The 17,522-nt window shown below is 27.5% G+C and overlaps 1 protein-coding gene and 1 long non-coding RNA gene across 4 annotated transcripts in view; one reads left to right on the plus strand and one right to left on the minus strand.

Moving 5' to 3' along the window:
• LOC136978883 (uncharacterized) overlaps positions 1-17,522 on the plus strand; it is an 81,295-nt gene that overhangs the window by 61,255 nt on the left and 2,518 nt on the right. For both annotated transcript variants that reach the window (XM_067274720.1, XM_067274719.1), the window contains exons 3-8: positions 306-413; positions 2,574-2,662; positions 4,347-4,417; positions 14,123-14,200; positions 14,285-14,398; positions 16,177-16,215. In XM_067274720.1, the coding sequence (XP_067130821.1) occupies positions 306-413; positions 2,574-2,662; positions 4,347-4,417; positions 14,123-14,200; positions 14,285-14,398; positions 16,177-16,215 (499 nt within the window). The remainder of the gene's footprint in view (positions 1-305; positions 414-2,573; positions 2,663-4,346; positions 4,418-14,122; positions 14,201-14,284; positions 14,399-16,176; positions 16,216-17,522) is intronic.
• The window catches only part of LOC136978886 (uncharacterized), a 79,280-nt gene that overhangs the window by 43,549 nt on the left and 18,209 nt on the right, over positions 1-17,522 (minus strand). The window contains exons 1-2 of one of the 2 annotated variants that reach the window (XR_010881300.1): positions 10,309-10,378; positions 2,056-2,206 (exon numbers count right to left, since the gene is read on the minus strand). This is a non-coding gene — a long non-coding RNA (uncharacterized lncRNA). Of the gene's footprint in view, positions 1-2,055; positions 2,207-10,308; positions 10,379-17,522 lie in introns of those variants that run through there. The other variant, XR_010881299.1, reaches the window with a different exon arrangement.

The raw sequence follows: 17,522 nt of genomic DNA on the forward strand, positions 1-17,522 counted from the left end.
ACTAAAGAATGGGTTTGTATATATACATTTTTATAATTTTTTTACAAATTTGGGAACAATTTATCTTCATTATTCAATAAATCAACAGTTGAATGTCAAGAAGAGAATGCAAGAATGAAATTTTCATGTACAAAGACCTGTTAGTCATAACTATAATTGATTAACAGTCAACATATTTTTGACGTTTCACTTAAATATTCGAGATTTATGCTTAAAAAATAGCAGAAATATTCAATCATTTCTTTCTTGTAATGTTTACCGCATATTCTTTAAATAATTGTAATTATTTTTTTTGTATTTTATAGGGGAAAACAGTCTCTGGAAACGATATGTTTAGTTCTGGCGTATAAAATTAAATATCCGAATAATTTTTTCTTATTAAGAGGGAACCACGAATGTGCCAGTATAAACAGGTAAAATACCTTTTCTTTTCTCGTTTATGTTAAAAATATATTTATTTAATGCTTGATGCAATCGAACCTCCGATAAAGGCCACCTCCTAGCAACGGCCCCTTTAAACAGCGGTTATTTCTTCAATAACTTTTTTTTTTTTGAACAAACATTTATACAAAATAACTTCTGAACGACGACCATTTTTTTTGTTCTCTTCAGTGGCCGTTGTTTACAGGTTTAACTGTACATTAAAAAGTAATTTTTAATGCAATTATGAAGGATTATATTATATAAATTAGACGTAGACACTGTTTTTAAATACTAATAGGTCGCTAGAAATATTTTCATAGACAAATTTTCAAACTTCATAGACACTATATTATAAATCGGAGTTCGGATCATGGAAATCGTGGGTTGTATTATATAACGTAACACACAGATTATTAATTAAAATATGACATTTCGTTCAGTCATTATAGAAGATTTATAACGGTGTAAAAGCGGGAGGATCAAAGCAGTCAGTTGTAAAGCGAGGGTATACTGTGTAATAAACTTCTCAAATTATGCGAGGAACATTAAATATTTTATTTATTTAAAAAAATTTACGAAAATGATAAATCAATTGAAATTTATATTAAATTACTTTCTGGAGTCAAGTCTAGGAATATATTAAACAAACAAAATAGTAATTTGTGACAAATATGAGGCTCTGGCCCTTTATCCAGATCCACATAATTACAAGATTAAAAGTTAAAGGTTCTATCATAGGAGTCCAGCAGGACTCCAATGATAGAACCTTTAGAGGGCAAGTCCCTCATTTGCCCGCTAAATAGTCCAGCAGGACTATTTAGGGGACAAACGAGGACTTGTCCCTCCCTGAAATTTTACTCCTAGGGGTAAAAATGCCACAAATTATAATCGTAAAAGTGATTGAGAAATGTAACCTTACACCTTGGACCGTGGGAAGATGTCTTAAAATTTAATTACGGGTTGGACCCCTATAAAATATTATCTGTGGGCATCTATTTATAAAATAAAGTTTTAATTGAATACTTATTATATAAATATAAATTTTAAATATACAGTAAAACCTGTATAAACCGGACTCGCGTGGTACCAAATACTTTATCCAATTTGGTAGGTTTCCGTTTTGAACAGGTTTTACTTTATATGTTTTTAAATATTTTCATTTACAGACTATTAAAATTTTTTTGGTGTTAGGTCCTTTTAAAGAAGATTTGAAAATAATTCAAAAAAATAAAATAAAGTAAATTGTTTACTTGGAAGTTTCTACATAAATAATTTCTTTTTTAAATTTATAACTAATTAAAATTCTTAAAAATAAATGTTCAGTTTTTTAATGGAGTTGTTATTGTTTTCGCTCTACTCTCATAAATAAATAAATAAACAAACATTAATACAACATAAATACATAATTAATTTTAGTTGTTTTATTATTAAGTTTTGGCATATAAAATTAAATATTTGAGTAATTTTTTACTAAAGTAGGAATATAAATTTGGTAACTAAAAACTTCAAAATAATAATAATAATAATTTTATTTTCCAATAGACACTGACATACTGTTTTTAAATTACATTTTAAATTATGATTTATATTTAAAATGGGTATAAAATATAAATATATGGCATAAATATGCACCTGGTATTTTTCATCAATAATTTCTTTCTCAATTTTTGTTTCTTCACTTTTCTCTTCCAGTTTCATCATCTTACTCATTCTCTTCTTCCATCTCTCCTTTTTCCTCTTCCCATTACTTCTCTATCGTCATCTGTTCTTTCTTCTTCTCTTCCTATAAGAATGAAACTTTTAATATTCTTTACATTATATTTTCAGTAAACAACCTAAGAGTCACTGACTTTATAATAAATATAAAATAATTGATAGATATGTTTAGACTATTAAAAAAAACTTTAAAATAAGCTTATTTATAGATCTATAAGCTTACATAAATAAGATAAAAAACTTTTTTGGGAGTTTATTTATTGGAAATACTTAGTAACTAATCTGGTTTTATTGATCAGAATTCTGAAGCCTTATAAAAATAATGGAAACTTCAGGAATAATACGTTTTCTAGTGGCAATAAATTGGATTTAATATATTTATAATAAGAAGATTTACTAAAATACAAGTTTTTTTAAATACTTTTTTTTTACAGGATTTATGGATTTTATGATGAATGCAAAAGACGATATAGTATAAAACTATGGAAGACATTCACAGACTGTTTTAATTGTTTACCCATAGGTATATATATATATATATATTTTTAATATTCTATTTTCTAAACAGATTTTAATAAATTTTAAATATATAACTTACTTTAAAATATTAGTATAAATTTGAATTATTTTTAGATAATTATTAAATTACATAATATTAATAACTACAAAAAATAATAATATTTCATTACAAAGCCAAAACACATATGTTAAATGGATTTAAAATTTTTATAAGTATAAATATTATGATAAATGGCTATAAGTAAAATATTTCTGTTTTATATTTGCTTTTTGCTGGACTCTTAAATTTTATTTTATTATTTGGAATGACTTCTGTTGACATTCTCCTTCTTCTCCATCTCCTCCTACTCTACTTTTTCTCTTCTCTTCTTGTTCCTTCTCTTCTTCCTTTTCTTTTTCTTGTAGAAACTATCCCATTTTATTATTTAATAAGCATATTTTATATATTATAATATATTTTTGTTTCACAAGATTTTAAAAAGTACCATAACATTCTTTTCTATGTAAAGGTAGTACTTGATAAGAAGTTCCCACAGGACTATGAATCTGAACTACATACAATTTTTTTACTTTTTCTAACATTTGTTTTTATGCACTATAAATTAAAAAATAAAACTAATTATAAAATAAATCATAATACAATATTTTTATATTTTTTAAGTGAATCAATTTGTTATATCCATTGAAATTTACAGACATTTATTTTTATTTAAGTAATGAATAACAACATTTTAAAATTATATTTACATAATAATTAATATGTAAATTTGTTTGAAATTTATAATTTTAAAAAATCAAAGTTAATATTTGATTAATTAGATTTATTATTAAAGTAAATAATACAAAATTACAACATTTATCCTTATTGTTGAAAATAGAATAAAACATTTATATAATTTTAATTCTAATATACATTTCTGGAATATTTTAACTTCATTTTATAGTTAATTTATTATTATTTTCTTAATTTTATCCATTATAATGATATCTATTCCATATTTTAATCAAAAGTTTACTTGAAGATGGTTACTTAAAATAGCTTCTCTTGTGTTTTATCTTTTCATCATTTCATTGCTCTTTGATTTCTCTTCATCTCAGGGTGGAGTCATGAACTCTTGCCAAAATTATCCTCTAGATGTGTGACTAATTAAGGTCATTTAAGCCCAACCAAATGAACTCTTAATTGTCTCAACTCGAAGATGATAAGGTAAACCAGAGAAAAGAGAATATTATATCCTTAAAATGATGATAAAGATATATTTAATAGCATTGGATCACTAAGAAATGCTATCTACTAGAGGAAGGTATTTGATTGATTAATCAAAAGCCTCAGGAAAATGATTGGGAGGGAGATTCTATGGTACACTTACAAGTTCTTGTTTCCTCTATAGATTATAGACTTATCCAGTTTTTGGAGCAATCTGATAGTAACCATTATTCAATATTAACAAACAAACATGATAGAAGCTAAACTAAATACAATTATTATAGATTGGAATATTAGGAATGACTAATATACCGTAATTAAAATTATTCAGATGAACTTACTTAATCATATTGTTTTCTAACATAACTATGAAACTATTGATAATTTCTCCACTTAAGGTTTCTGGATAAATTCTTCTAATAATTAAAAAAAAATCATTATTATAATTAAATAAAATATTCTTATTTAAATTTTATTTCAGCTGCTTTAATAGAAGGCACAATATTTTGTATGCATGGAGGTTTATCACCAGATTTGATAGATTTAGGCCAAGTAAGTTGTATATTTACACTTAATTTTATTCTAGTTAATGCTCTAATAATATATATATATAGTACATAAAAACTAATTAATTTAACAATACTTTCTTTGACTAAATAAATAATTAAACAAAGCATTGTCAATGTCAAACTACACAACAACAGCAACAATCTAATGGATGTTGCCTGTGGCTAAATGAAGAGCCATTAAGAAATTTCCTGTTTGATGCCATTCATCTTTATCATGTTATTTTTATGTCACGTGCTATTCCTTAATTTTTCTTGTGACACGTAATTAATCACGTCACCGTCACGTCACTAGTTTATTCTATTATTAAACTCGATAAAAATGGCTTTACCGAGTTCTAATACAAAAAAAAAAAAAACTTAAATCGATTTTCAAAATAAATATACTTTTTCTGAAAAAAATCTTGATGTAGAATAATTTATAGGCTACAGTATAAGGAGAATGAAGATATATTTATGTGTGTGTATATGTGTGTGAGACTTTAATTAAAAAAGATTTACAACTAAATTCTACTTAATTTACATTAAAAAAATTAAATTTCTAGAAAATAAACTTAATTAAAAGTAATTTAACAGGATTATCCATTAATTAAGAGATTATAGAGGATTTTTTTCACGGTAAAGTAGCATTTAACATTGAATAATTATTAGTAAAATTCTATATTAATTTTAATTACTAAATTAGTTCTGTTTATCCCCATGCTCTAAAGTAATTCTAATAATTCTAAAAGTTTAATTGTCACTTCGGTTTTGGGAATGTCGACGGGCCTACGGGAAAAGATAATTTCAAAATAATTATATAAATGTTAGGTTTTAATTAATTAAAACTTCGTAATAAACTGTATTACGTGAACTGATTCTTGTAATTATTTTAACATTATGTAGACTCTGCCGAATGCGATGTAGTTTGCATTGATGTACTGTACACGTAATTGTTATCCTTCATGCAACACAACAGATCGACGACGACCAATCTTTTTAAAAAAATTCCCGAATTTCTATAAAATTTATATTCATTGTATTAGAGAAATTGTATAAGAATAAATAATTTTACAAGATAAAATACAGAAATTAGCTAAATATATACCAATTTTACTTTTTCGGCTCTGTTACGTATGTTTATATAACAGAGGGAAACTATGGCGATCGGTCAAAAAATGACCCCCAAGAATTTACATTTTTGTGGACTCAGGGCCTTGAAACGTCGAGAAATGAAAAAAAATCGGGGGGAGGGTAATTTTTGTATGTATGGATGTTAGTATGTGTATGTGGAGGGGGACACAATTTTATTTACCCTCTTTCAAGCTTAATAACGCCTGTGCTTTTTGTCGAAAATTTTAGCAATTTTGCAGGGAGGTTTGTTTATTAGTGAAATCGATACTATTAAATTTTGGTGATTAAAAGTCTGGGTAGTAGGGAGATAAAGGGGGTCGCGTGTATCTCCGGTAGAGTCAGACTTAATGACGATTTTACTCGTTATTCGCATTTACAATTTTCTATAAAACCCATTCCTACCCTGAAAATTAAGCTTTTTACCATTTTATAATAGTTAAAGATATAAAAAAGCTTTAATAAAATATGATAACAGATGGCGCCAGCAAACGTTTCCGGAAAAGTTAAGCAACTCGTTGCTGAATTTTTTTTAAAATGATATAAAATTGTTAATTATAAGATTTGAGTGAATAATCTTGTAAGAAAACCTTAAAATATGGAAAAACTTCTCAACAGCGACCACTGATGACAACCTAAAAACGGTCGTCGTTCGGAGGTTATTCTGTATGCATTTTTGTTCCCTCCCCAAAAGAATTTCCTGAAAAAATGGCCGCCATTTAGAGGTGACCATTATTAGAGACTCGACTATAATACATAAAATTCTTGCTTTATGTATATAAAGATGAATTTTATTTGTTAAACAGCCTTTCTTTATTAAAAAAAATATTTTTCATGAATTATTCTTCCGAAAAAGAATATTTTATCGCTACATGATAGTTGCGAATATACGCATAGTATATTCGATAATTTTAATATTAAATAAATTCATTAATTAATTTTAAAAAATAATAATAAATTTAGAATGACAAAAGAAAGCTAATTTAAACTCTAAGTAATTAAATTTAAATAAAAACAATAGATTCAATAATTAAATTTGCGGATTTAAAACAAAAATTTTATTTCATTTTTGTTTTCTTCAATTAATTAAGGTGGCATCCTACTGCTCTGGAGGACTCGGAATCGAATCCGGACGGGTCTAAAAATCCCAGGAATTTTCAGGGGTGGTCCTCATAATGGGCTTGTAACAGTTTCCTTGTGGACACTATCACAAGCCCTCATTACATAGTCCGTTATATCACCACCCGACCATCCCATTGTAAGCCTGGCCTAATTCATAATAGCCCAGCATAGTGCCCACAGAAGCAGGAGTGAAAAAATAAACTTCCTGAAATGGATTTTTCCATTTGAGCCTGAAATTTTAAAATTTTGCCTATTAAATGAGAATAATTATTTTCTATCTTCATATCATACTCATTTCAAGTGTGGAGTTCGCCATGATTTTATCGCAATATTTAGAGGGTTGGATTTTGAATATTTAGCATTATTTTTTTATTTTCGTATACAGCAATTGGATAAATTTCTTAAAATTATGGTTAAAAAAGATTAAAAATAACGTCGAATAAATAAATAAGTTACCGCGCAACACGTAAGATCCGGAAAAATCCAGTAATACCCAACCGTACGCGAATCAGCAATGTTACGAGGAATAGAAACTATTCCGCTTCCTATCAAAAATTCCTCTCATATTTTCAGTTAAATTTGTTGAATTTGTATTTATATTAATAATAATATGAAAACTGAAAATTGTGTAAAAAGAATTCTCAATTGTAACGTTTTTTGTTTTATTAAAAACCCATAAAAGATTGGATTGAATTGGATTGGTAGAATGGGTGCTCTGCCGAGGAAGTGTCTCCTCGGAGGATTTATTATGGGAAAACGGTCCTATTTAGGTGCTATACACGTGAAGAGAACCCGGAAAACATCACAGGACCAGTCCGTTGATGGGGCGCGAACCGCGACCAACTGAGTAAATCTTTACTCTACATTGAATATCCAGAAACGTGTTGTTTCTTTTACACGATTAAAATAGATGCATTACCATCTCCATCAATAATTTCAATAAATTCTCTAGATTTGAACACACTATAACCATATGTACTCTAAATGGACCCGGCACCGAAACTGGACGGGCCGAAAAACCCCAGGAATTTTTCCAATATGTCGTGCCCCGTCTTTCACCACCCTACGCCCCATTGTGGGTCTGGTCGAATCTTTTAATAGACTAGTTTAGAAAAAGGCTCTCTTCGTGCCTACACGGCGGAAACAGTTTTGAAAAATCCACTTCGCCGCGCAGCATCTCAGGCTTAGTAATGGGCGAGTCATAATGTAATCAATCGATAGCAACAACCACTGGAACGAAAAACATTCGGCATTCTATTTGCCGAAATATTCGCGATAATAAATATCAAATATATTTGAAATAGAAAAGGGCAAACAAAAATATAATAAAGTGTACACTTTATTGCATTTTTAATACTATTTACGTAGGCCTGCCAGCCTAACGTTATCCTATGAACAAAAAGGGAAATTGCCTGAGGCCCACACCAATCTTTTATAAGAAAATAATTCCCCGAAAAAAATGTCTGAAGTCAACACTGTACATCCTATACGTCAAAGGGCCCCACGAAGCTATAATGTGCCACTGCTAAAAAACAATATTTGAACTAATTTTTTCCTTTCTTCGTATGTAAAGTATATACTACTATACAAAATGAGTTTTTCTACCCTTCGGCTGAAAGATTTTCTTAAATTTGAAGTTTTGGAGAAAACTTGCTGAGTGCATGTGTGAATTTAGACAGCTCCAAACTCATAAATTCATATTTTTTTCAAAAATCTAATGGATTTCTACTATCGGTGGGTGCAAATCAGTATTGTGGAGTCGGAGCCAGTAAAATTCTTTCGATTCCGACTCCGATCTCGAACTTTACTATTGGTAAAATGTGAAGTAAAAAAATACTGTTTAATTAATTAGTATCTAAAGAAATTTCTTAGAAAAAGGACACTTCGATAAATCTACATATCAAAATGATATTAACCCATAAAGATCGTTTCATAGCAAAACGTTATGCGTATCTCACGCGACATGCTCTATACTTTCAGAAAATAGTTTTTTATTAATTTAAGGCCCACCAGTGGCCAAGTGACTAAATCCACCGCACACTTGTACTTAGTCGTGGGGTCGCGCCTGGAAAATAAAGGCTTGTGGTATCGCTTTTTAAAGCTAGTTTATTAAGGATTCGACCAGACCCATAATGGGGCATAGGATGGTGAAAGACGGGGCACGACATATTGGGAAAATTCCTGGAATATTTTGACCCGTCCAGTTTGGGGAAGGGAAAGCTAAGGGACAGGAGGCCCCGATTAACTAGATACGAACTTCCGACGCAAATCGGAAGTCACGTTATTTTTCAATTCAAGACCTTTCCCCTGAAAGCAGTTAACAGATGACCTGAACCACTCTGTTGTTAAAGAAAAAGTATGATGTACAGGGGCAAGTCAATGCTAATTTGAAATGGAGAGCGTATGTTTTAAATTAAATAAATTAAAAATGTGATTAAAAATTGCAGCCCAGCATTGTGATCATGTCACAATAAATAATTGCTCGTTGTATTTAAGTTTTTTTTTTCTTGAAAATAATTAAATTTAAATCGATTATTCATAACTAACTAATAAAAGTGGAATTATTTGACTATTAAGATATAGTGTTTTTTTCAAGGTAAATTCGTTATATCCATTTTTTCCCCACCATCAATTTTAGTACGACATTTTATAAAAAAATTTACATATATTCGGATACTCGGTGATATTTTTCTTATAGAAGGAATCGTAGTGTGATATTTTAAAAAAGGGTAAGGTCGGAGTGGCACCACACTGGTGCAAATACTACCAACGAGAGGAGTTAATTCCTCCTTTATTACTAGAAATGCCCCTCAGGCACACTTGATGCTCCTAGTCGATAATCTACGCAAACATTCGCAAGTGTATGGTTTTATTAAATCATTCGATATTCCATATTTGGCTACATCAAAGCTACAGGATAGTATGGCCCATCGCTACTTAGTGGATGGTTCTCTGACGAATGGTATATAAAGAGCGCGTGACGTATATAGTAATCAACTTAGTGGATTTTCTACTAAATCTGGTAGATTTGTTTATTCCCCTCCTTTGCAGCCCGCGGAATAATTTAAGTTGCTCCAGCCTTCTTTTTAAAATTTATTTAACTCGTGTGGAATAATTATAATTAAATATTATTGAATTTTAATAATAATATTTTCTATATCAAAAGTGTAAGAAAAGCAATAATCTACAGACATTCGTGATATATTTCTCTTTAATTGTTACGCAATGGTTGTATTATATCACTCAATCAAATATGTGACACTTTTCTTGACGTAATCGATTACGTCAATTCTGATATATCTGAAACAATACGTCACTGACAGAATCTTTAAAATAATATTTTTATATCCAACTTTATCGAAAGTTAGACCTCGTTAGACTGATTCTTTTGCATCAAAAATAAGAAAAAAGTTTTATTACATTATTTATGGCATAATAAAATACTGAATTGGAAGAAATAAAATATTTCAATGCATCATTGTAGTTACCCACCTGTATAAATAAGAGCCAGCACTGTTATATCCAATATCAGATTGTACAGTACATAAAATATATGTTATTTTAAAAATACAATATATAAAAACTTAGTACATAAGCATATGAATTAACTTTTAATAATAAATTTATAGATTAGATTATACTCACAAACTTAAGTTTATATTTAGAATAAGAGTTTTTCTTTAAAATAAACATAAACTCCTTATGCAATGCTAATCATATTTCATGATTTTATCTCCATTCTCCACAAAAATCCCCCATTCTCCACATTCTTTGATTGTTGATGGATGAAAGTCATTAAAACAATTACCAATAGTTAAGTCATGATTTGAGTTTTATAAGAGAAGGTGGGAAATTTGGACTTCCAAGAGGCTAGAGGCTACATCATATTAAATCCATGTCTTTACTGAATTTGTGGTTCAGATATTCTTCAATTGGGAGATCCACAACACACTCAAACATAGGAACTTGCCTCACTCTGTATAAAAACAAGAGAGAAGAGAAATATTCATAAACTGTATTATATTATACAAAACGCAATTTAAAAATTTTTAAACATTTAAATTTAATTTCAAAGTAATGAATGAGTTACTTCTACCAATATATTGTTAAGTATCTGTATTTTCTATTAAATATACAATTATTCCATGTAATATTAAGGGAATTAATTAAAGAAAACCCAATAAAATTAAATATTAATATCAATTAGAATATCATAAAATACAATTCATTCATTTAACTTTATTTATTTATCTTATTCATTTTTCATATTTTTAAAATTCAGAAATTAAATTAAAATATAAATTATTAAAATACTGTACATAAATATTATGATATTTTTTTAAAATACACACAAATTTATAGATTATTTAAATATATGTTAAATAAATATTTATGGTAAGTAGATTCGTAGATATAAACTGTATAAATATTTAAAATATATAGAAAATTGTAGGACTATTCAATTTTATTCTAAATTCATTCATCAAGTTGACATTTTTGAGAATAAAATATCTATTTTGTTTAATTTTAAAACAATGGCATTTCTTATTTTATAATTATAATTTTACTATCATTACAAAATTATAATAAAACTACAGTACCAGTATATCTATCACAGCAGCTTACAGAGTACTTGTACAGTACTGTACATTCTATACTTACTTATTACTATAATATGACAGCTTTTATAAATTTATATATTTTCTTTTGTGGTTGTCAAACTCTTAGTTTAATATAAAAATTTAATTTGATAAGTCTGGAATCTACAGATTGACATCTTTATATTTATGATTGTGTCTTGGATCTCCCAGTTATAAAATATCTGAGTAAATTCAGAAAATGATAAATTAAACATAGATCCAATATGTATAATCCCTACTTAAATCTTGATGTAGCGTAAGTTAACTTGCTGTGGAACATTGTGAAAATTTGTGAATTCCATCTGACAACAGCTGAAAAGACCTGAAAACAAGTAAATATCTTCCACTCATCAATAAGAAAGAAGCTACTCAGTAAAACATAAGGAAAATTAAAATTCTTGCGGCAAATGATGGATGGTATTGATAATTTTTAACTACTAGTTAGAAACTTTGTAAATACACAAGTTTCAACTTGATCTGAAATTGTTAATGTTGTCTTGTATAGAATTATATAAAGGCCTAGCCACAATAGAAACCCTGCCATTAATATCTGAAATTGTTCATAAAACCACTGTAACGTCAGCACCATAGGACATTACTGCTAATGTTGTTCACAGAAAGAACTTCACCTGTGAATAAAGAACATGATAACCAAAGCATTTTTAGTGATAACAGCGATATTTCAATCATGTGCAAGTGTATGCATTTATTGTCAGAAAGTGACAGCAAATAAAATCTTATGTATAACATATAACATTACATATTCTGCCCAATTTTTGTGTTCATTAATTCTTTACAAATGAAATTTATGTTCCTATAATTCATTTTTATTTACGTGCAATGATATGAAATAAAATTTGATAACATGCAAAAAAAAATAAGATTTTTCATACAGTTTATTTCATTATTTTTGTTGATTACTTACGATTAAAATTACTTATGATTAAAATTAGATTACTTACAGACCTAAGAAGGTCTGTAAGTAATCTAATTTTCCATATATACAATGTATTTTTTCACATGATTTTTTTATATGCAACTTCTGAGAACCAATCTATGACGTAAAAACAGAATTAAGTGTACTCAGTACTTTGGAAAAAAAAGCATTTTATAATTATTCTGGATCCTCTAGTTGATTACTTAATAAGTACCCAATTAATTTTTAAATAACCACTAGAGATACTAATCTGATTGCTAGTTACTCCTGAGAGTCAGCCAGGAGATTGATAAATTATAAACTCATTTTTATTATATTTAAAAATATAATAAAATTGAGGTATCTTTAAATTTTAGTAAAGTAAAATATTGAATTTTAAATATTGATTTATTTTTAATAAAAAAAATATTAATTCCTATTTTATTCTTTATTTAATCCTATATATAATTTATTCTTATTTTATATAAATATCAGAAGGTGTTAGCAAATAAAGTCTGATTTTGAGAGGTGTAAACAAGCAAATAAGGTTGAAAACCTTAAAGTATACGATCAAGACTACTTAGAAAAGTTAAAGCAAAACAAAACATTCTTAATCATTGTATATGGAAAATTAATCTGATTTTTTCATATATAGATTATACATAGCTAAATTAATTAATTTTTTTAAATATTTTAATTACAATAGAGAAGTATCTTAAGGTGTATCCAACATACACTGTGTTGTTTGCGGTCGGGATGATGTATACTCCACTGTTCATTTGTCATCTGGATGACAAATGGAGCAACGGAGTGTACATCATCCTGGCTGAAAATGAGGAGACTGGCATCGACACGGCATATGTTGGATACACCTTAAGATCCCTCAATAAGAGGCCAACTGAGCATAAAGAATTACAATAAAGAGAATGCAAAATCCAACAATTTAAAATAAATTAATATCTTATTTTGTTTCATTAAAATAAATATTTTGTAATTTATATCATAAAATTTACTCCAGATAAAACTGGCGAAATAAATTAATTTTACTGATATAAACTACATCAATAAATTTATTTAATTTATTTATAGGCTATAAAACTAGCTTAATAATTAAAATTTATCAGTATTTGTTAAATAATTTAGATCTAAAACACACACACACACATATATATTATTCAAATGAGATTTTGGAATGATTAAGTACATATATTAATCATAAAGTATTCTATTTATCAACTCTCAAAGGATTACTAAATAGAATACTTCATAATTAATTATAATTACTTCATTAATGAAAACTAATTAAGTTAAATATTATAAGTAGTTAACATATACATACAGAAATTAAATAATATAATCATTATTTTTCATAATTTGAAAATTTATATTATTAACTATAAATATAAAGAATTTTTATTTATAGCTCTGAATGAATGAAACATTTATTTCTTCTAGTTAATAGATTTAAAAATCTGTAAATCATCTTAATGATGATTATAATTTATGCTTATTCTAGTAATTTGGTGGGAAAAAATCAAGTAAATTTTTATTTTTGAGTGTGTTAAACTATTCTGTATTTTATAAAATATTCTGATTATAAATATAATAAAAATCATTATTTATTTATGGTATTATTATATATTTCTGATGTAATTGCTATATAATTAATGCAAAATTGATTTATTAGCATGACACTCTGAGCAAACAGTCTGAATGTTGTGCTTTATTCTCTTTATTTGTTTTTCCTGTTCATTATTGTTTCATTTATTATAAAGTATTAATTTTTATTCATGTGAAAGATAATTCTGGATGTAAACTATTTTACAAATTCTAATTATAGATTCAATAACTTTAAGTTACACTCTTGTCACAATTTATATATATATATTTTTTTATTTTACAGTTACGTTCCATACCCCGTCCTATTGATGTTCCAGACCATGGTTTAATCTGTGATCTTCTTTGGTCAGATCCTGACGAGGTTTGTGAAAATGGATTTCACAATAAAGATAGATTTATAATCAATTTTCAAATAATTTAATATGGATATATATTACAAAAACAGGATATTACTGGCTGGGGAGAAAATGACCGTGGTGTTTCGTATACATTTGGCGGTGACGTAGTGAGGAGTTTTTTAGAGAAACACGATTGCAGTTTAATTGTTCGAGCTCACCAGGTAAGATAAATTATGAAATAACTGTATTTTAACCTGTTAAATAACCTGCACTAGAAAAATGTTTCATAACAGGAACGTTAAATTAATTATCTTCTCTTTTTCTCAATTTGTTCTAAATTTTAAAACATTTTAAATGTTAATTTGTTTAAGATTTAAAACAAAACTTAAATTTAAGTACAATTTAAATTTCTGGATTTGGACAAAGATAGTTTTGAACAAAATGTGTGCATTGGCTTAATATGTATATAATTATACAGTTTCTTCCTATAGTAATGGCTCGACTATCCTTTAAAAGTGTCTTACAATTTGCTATATTGCTTCATTCTCCATGTATTTTTCTAACAATCTTAATAAAATAAAGAGTTGTTATTATTTCTGAACTTCATGCAAAGTTGTAATTCTTATTTATGTAGCTATTTGTAGGCTCACTTTAAGCCTGGACTTTTTATTTACATATTTATACACTGAAGAAAGGTAAAAATTGAATAAAATTTGTAGCCAAAATACATTTGTACATTAAATAAAGAGTCCAGGAATGAAGTGGGCTTAAAGTATATGTAGCTGAATAAATAAGAGTTATGTCTTTATAATAATATATAAAGTTCAAAGACGTCAGAAATATATGTACTATTATGAATATGTACTATTATTATTATTTTAAATAAAAAATCTATGGTATAATTCATTTCTAAATCATAAAACAATAAATTTAATATTTAATACAGCATTTATACTTTCCAATTTGATATCTAAAAGTGATCTAGTTTATGAAGTACATTACATATCAGGGCTGGTTAAACTTTGTTAGGACAAGAATCATATATTGCCTAACAGAAATGCAAGTCACATTTTCTATTGAAACTGTATTTTATATAATGGATATGTATTCCTGTAGATTTAATTATAATAATTGAATATATGGGAGCAACAGTAAGGATCTAGAAGAGCCCGTACAGTTCGTAAGCCACAGTTTGGCCACTATGGTCATATATGAACAATATATCATAACATTATAAATTAAACAAGTTTTCTAGGATGTGAATGTTAAGATATATAAAACTTTGCAAGAATGCCTATAGTAACTTATAAAAAAGCTTGCTTATTCTATTCATATAACATGATTGATTATCATGAAACACCATACATCATGTCAGTCTCTTTTATCATTTTATAATTGCCTGTTGAAAAATAAGGCAAAAGATAGTGGAAAACAAGTTTGATGCAAGTTTTACTAAATGACTAAAGTTTAAATCAAACAAAACATTGTATAATACTTTACACTTTACTAATAAAATCATATTTTATACATGCATTTAATACATTGCAGGGAATAGGTAATAAATTCCCTGTTACAAAACCCATCTTTCTGTTTTGATTTATGGTTTTTATGTTTACTATGCTTTTCATACCATTCAGTAAACGAATGAAACTATAAATCATGAGTGAAAAAGATGGAAACATCGAAAAAGAAATAAATCAATAGTGAAAGATGATAAAATATCAGTTCAAAGTACAGAAATATTTATGTATATGGTCAGAAAATTTTTAAAGCAAAGAATATAAAATCTGATGAAGCAATAGCATTTATATTATAATTTTAATGGTGAATTATCTTAATTAATGTGACTTTATTTTAAAAATTAAGTCACATAAAATTATTTTACAAGCTTTAAACATGTTGTAATTGAAATGTTTATATTATTCTTATTTTAATTAAAAATAGATATATGTTTAATTATTATTTGTCAATTTCTAAACTAAAAATAAACTAATTTTAGGTTGTTGAGGATGGTTACCAATTTTTCCAGAAGAGACAGGTAAAAATAGATACTTTTATTTTATCAATGTAAACAATAAAAATTTTGAGAATAATGTAATATTTTTTAATTAAAAACTGACTTTTTTATGATAATGGTTTATATTAAAATTATACTGACTGACACACCTTGAATTACATTAATGTAAACATTGAACTGGCTTGTTCAACAGTTTTATTAGTTAAGATGACCAACTTTTTTACAATGAAAAGGAGGACACACATAAATTGAAGGAAAAAATATTGTAAATGAAAGAAACATTTTATTCATTGCAACAATAATACACTATAATAATCTCTACTGCATGCGTATGTGCCGTGTTGTGTTTTGGTAAGAAGTAAACAAAGCTACTTGCATGCAGCACACTCTCTCAAGGTCTCCTGTGCAGAGCACGTGCATTTCATGATCGCGTTTTGCTGCACTGTACCGAGCCTTGATGAACCGTCATGTCAAATACAAACACATCACATCACATTACATGCAACGGATCGGCTCGGCATCAATCAAATATGGAGATTTACAGATTAGTCTTCAAATATCAATAAGGAGGACATGTAGGAGGACACTTTTCGAGGGAGGACTGTCTTCCCTAAAGAAGGACGATTGGTTACCTTATAATAGTACAAAGCTTGGTTACACTTGAATTAAAAACACTAAAACATGTTTTTAATTCAAGTTTAACCAGTTTTAACTGGCAGTATTTTACTTGGTTACACTATCATATGAACAACTACAAACAAATGAAAAGAGCACTAGCCAAAATGAAATATTGTCCGCATTACATTACACAACACAAACTAAGTTAGGATGCAATTAGTTAAAAAATATGAACACTAGTTGTAAAAATTTGATTGGTCAAATGAACCAAAGTTTGGCAAAAGTTGAGATATTCTCAACTCCTAACTGATCAAACTGTCAAACACTTAATGAAAGCAGATGAACTTGCAGTTCATATCCCCTTCATAGCAGTTTGTATGATAATGTGAACCTTGCTTAAGACAGTTTAATGTGTACATTATTAAAGCAAAAACATATAATAAATAGTTATGAATTTTAAATTAAAAAATTATATTATTAAATTCTCTAAAGAACCAGACCATAACCAAATATAACACAATTTCAAAGCTATAGAATCCAGCAGAATGGGATGTGCAGAAGTATATACAGTTCTGCTGGACTTGTTATAGGTTATTAAATTGGACCTGTTTATTAAATAAATAAATACAGTACTATCCACAGTACAATTTTTATTAATTTCATGTTGTTTCCTGAAGTTTTCAGAAATCCTCAAATAGTATTTGAGGCTG

This window comes from Centruroides vittatus, unplaced genomic scaffold (genome assembly GCF_030686945.1).
Source record: "Centruroides vittatus isolate TY-2023 unplaced genomic scaffold, ASM3068694v2 contig_559, whole genome shotgun sequence".
Lineage (NCBI taxonomy): Eukaryota > Metazoa > Arthropoda > Arachnida > Scorpiones > Buthidae > Centruroides > Centruroides vittatus.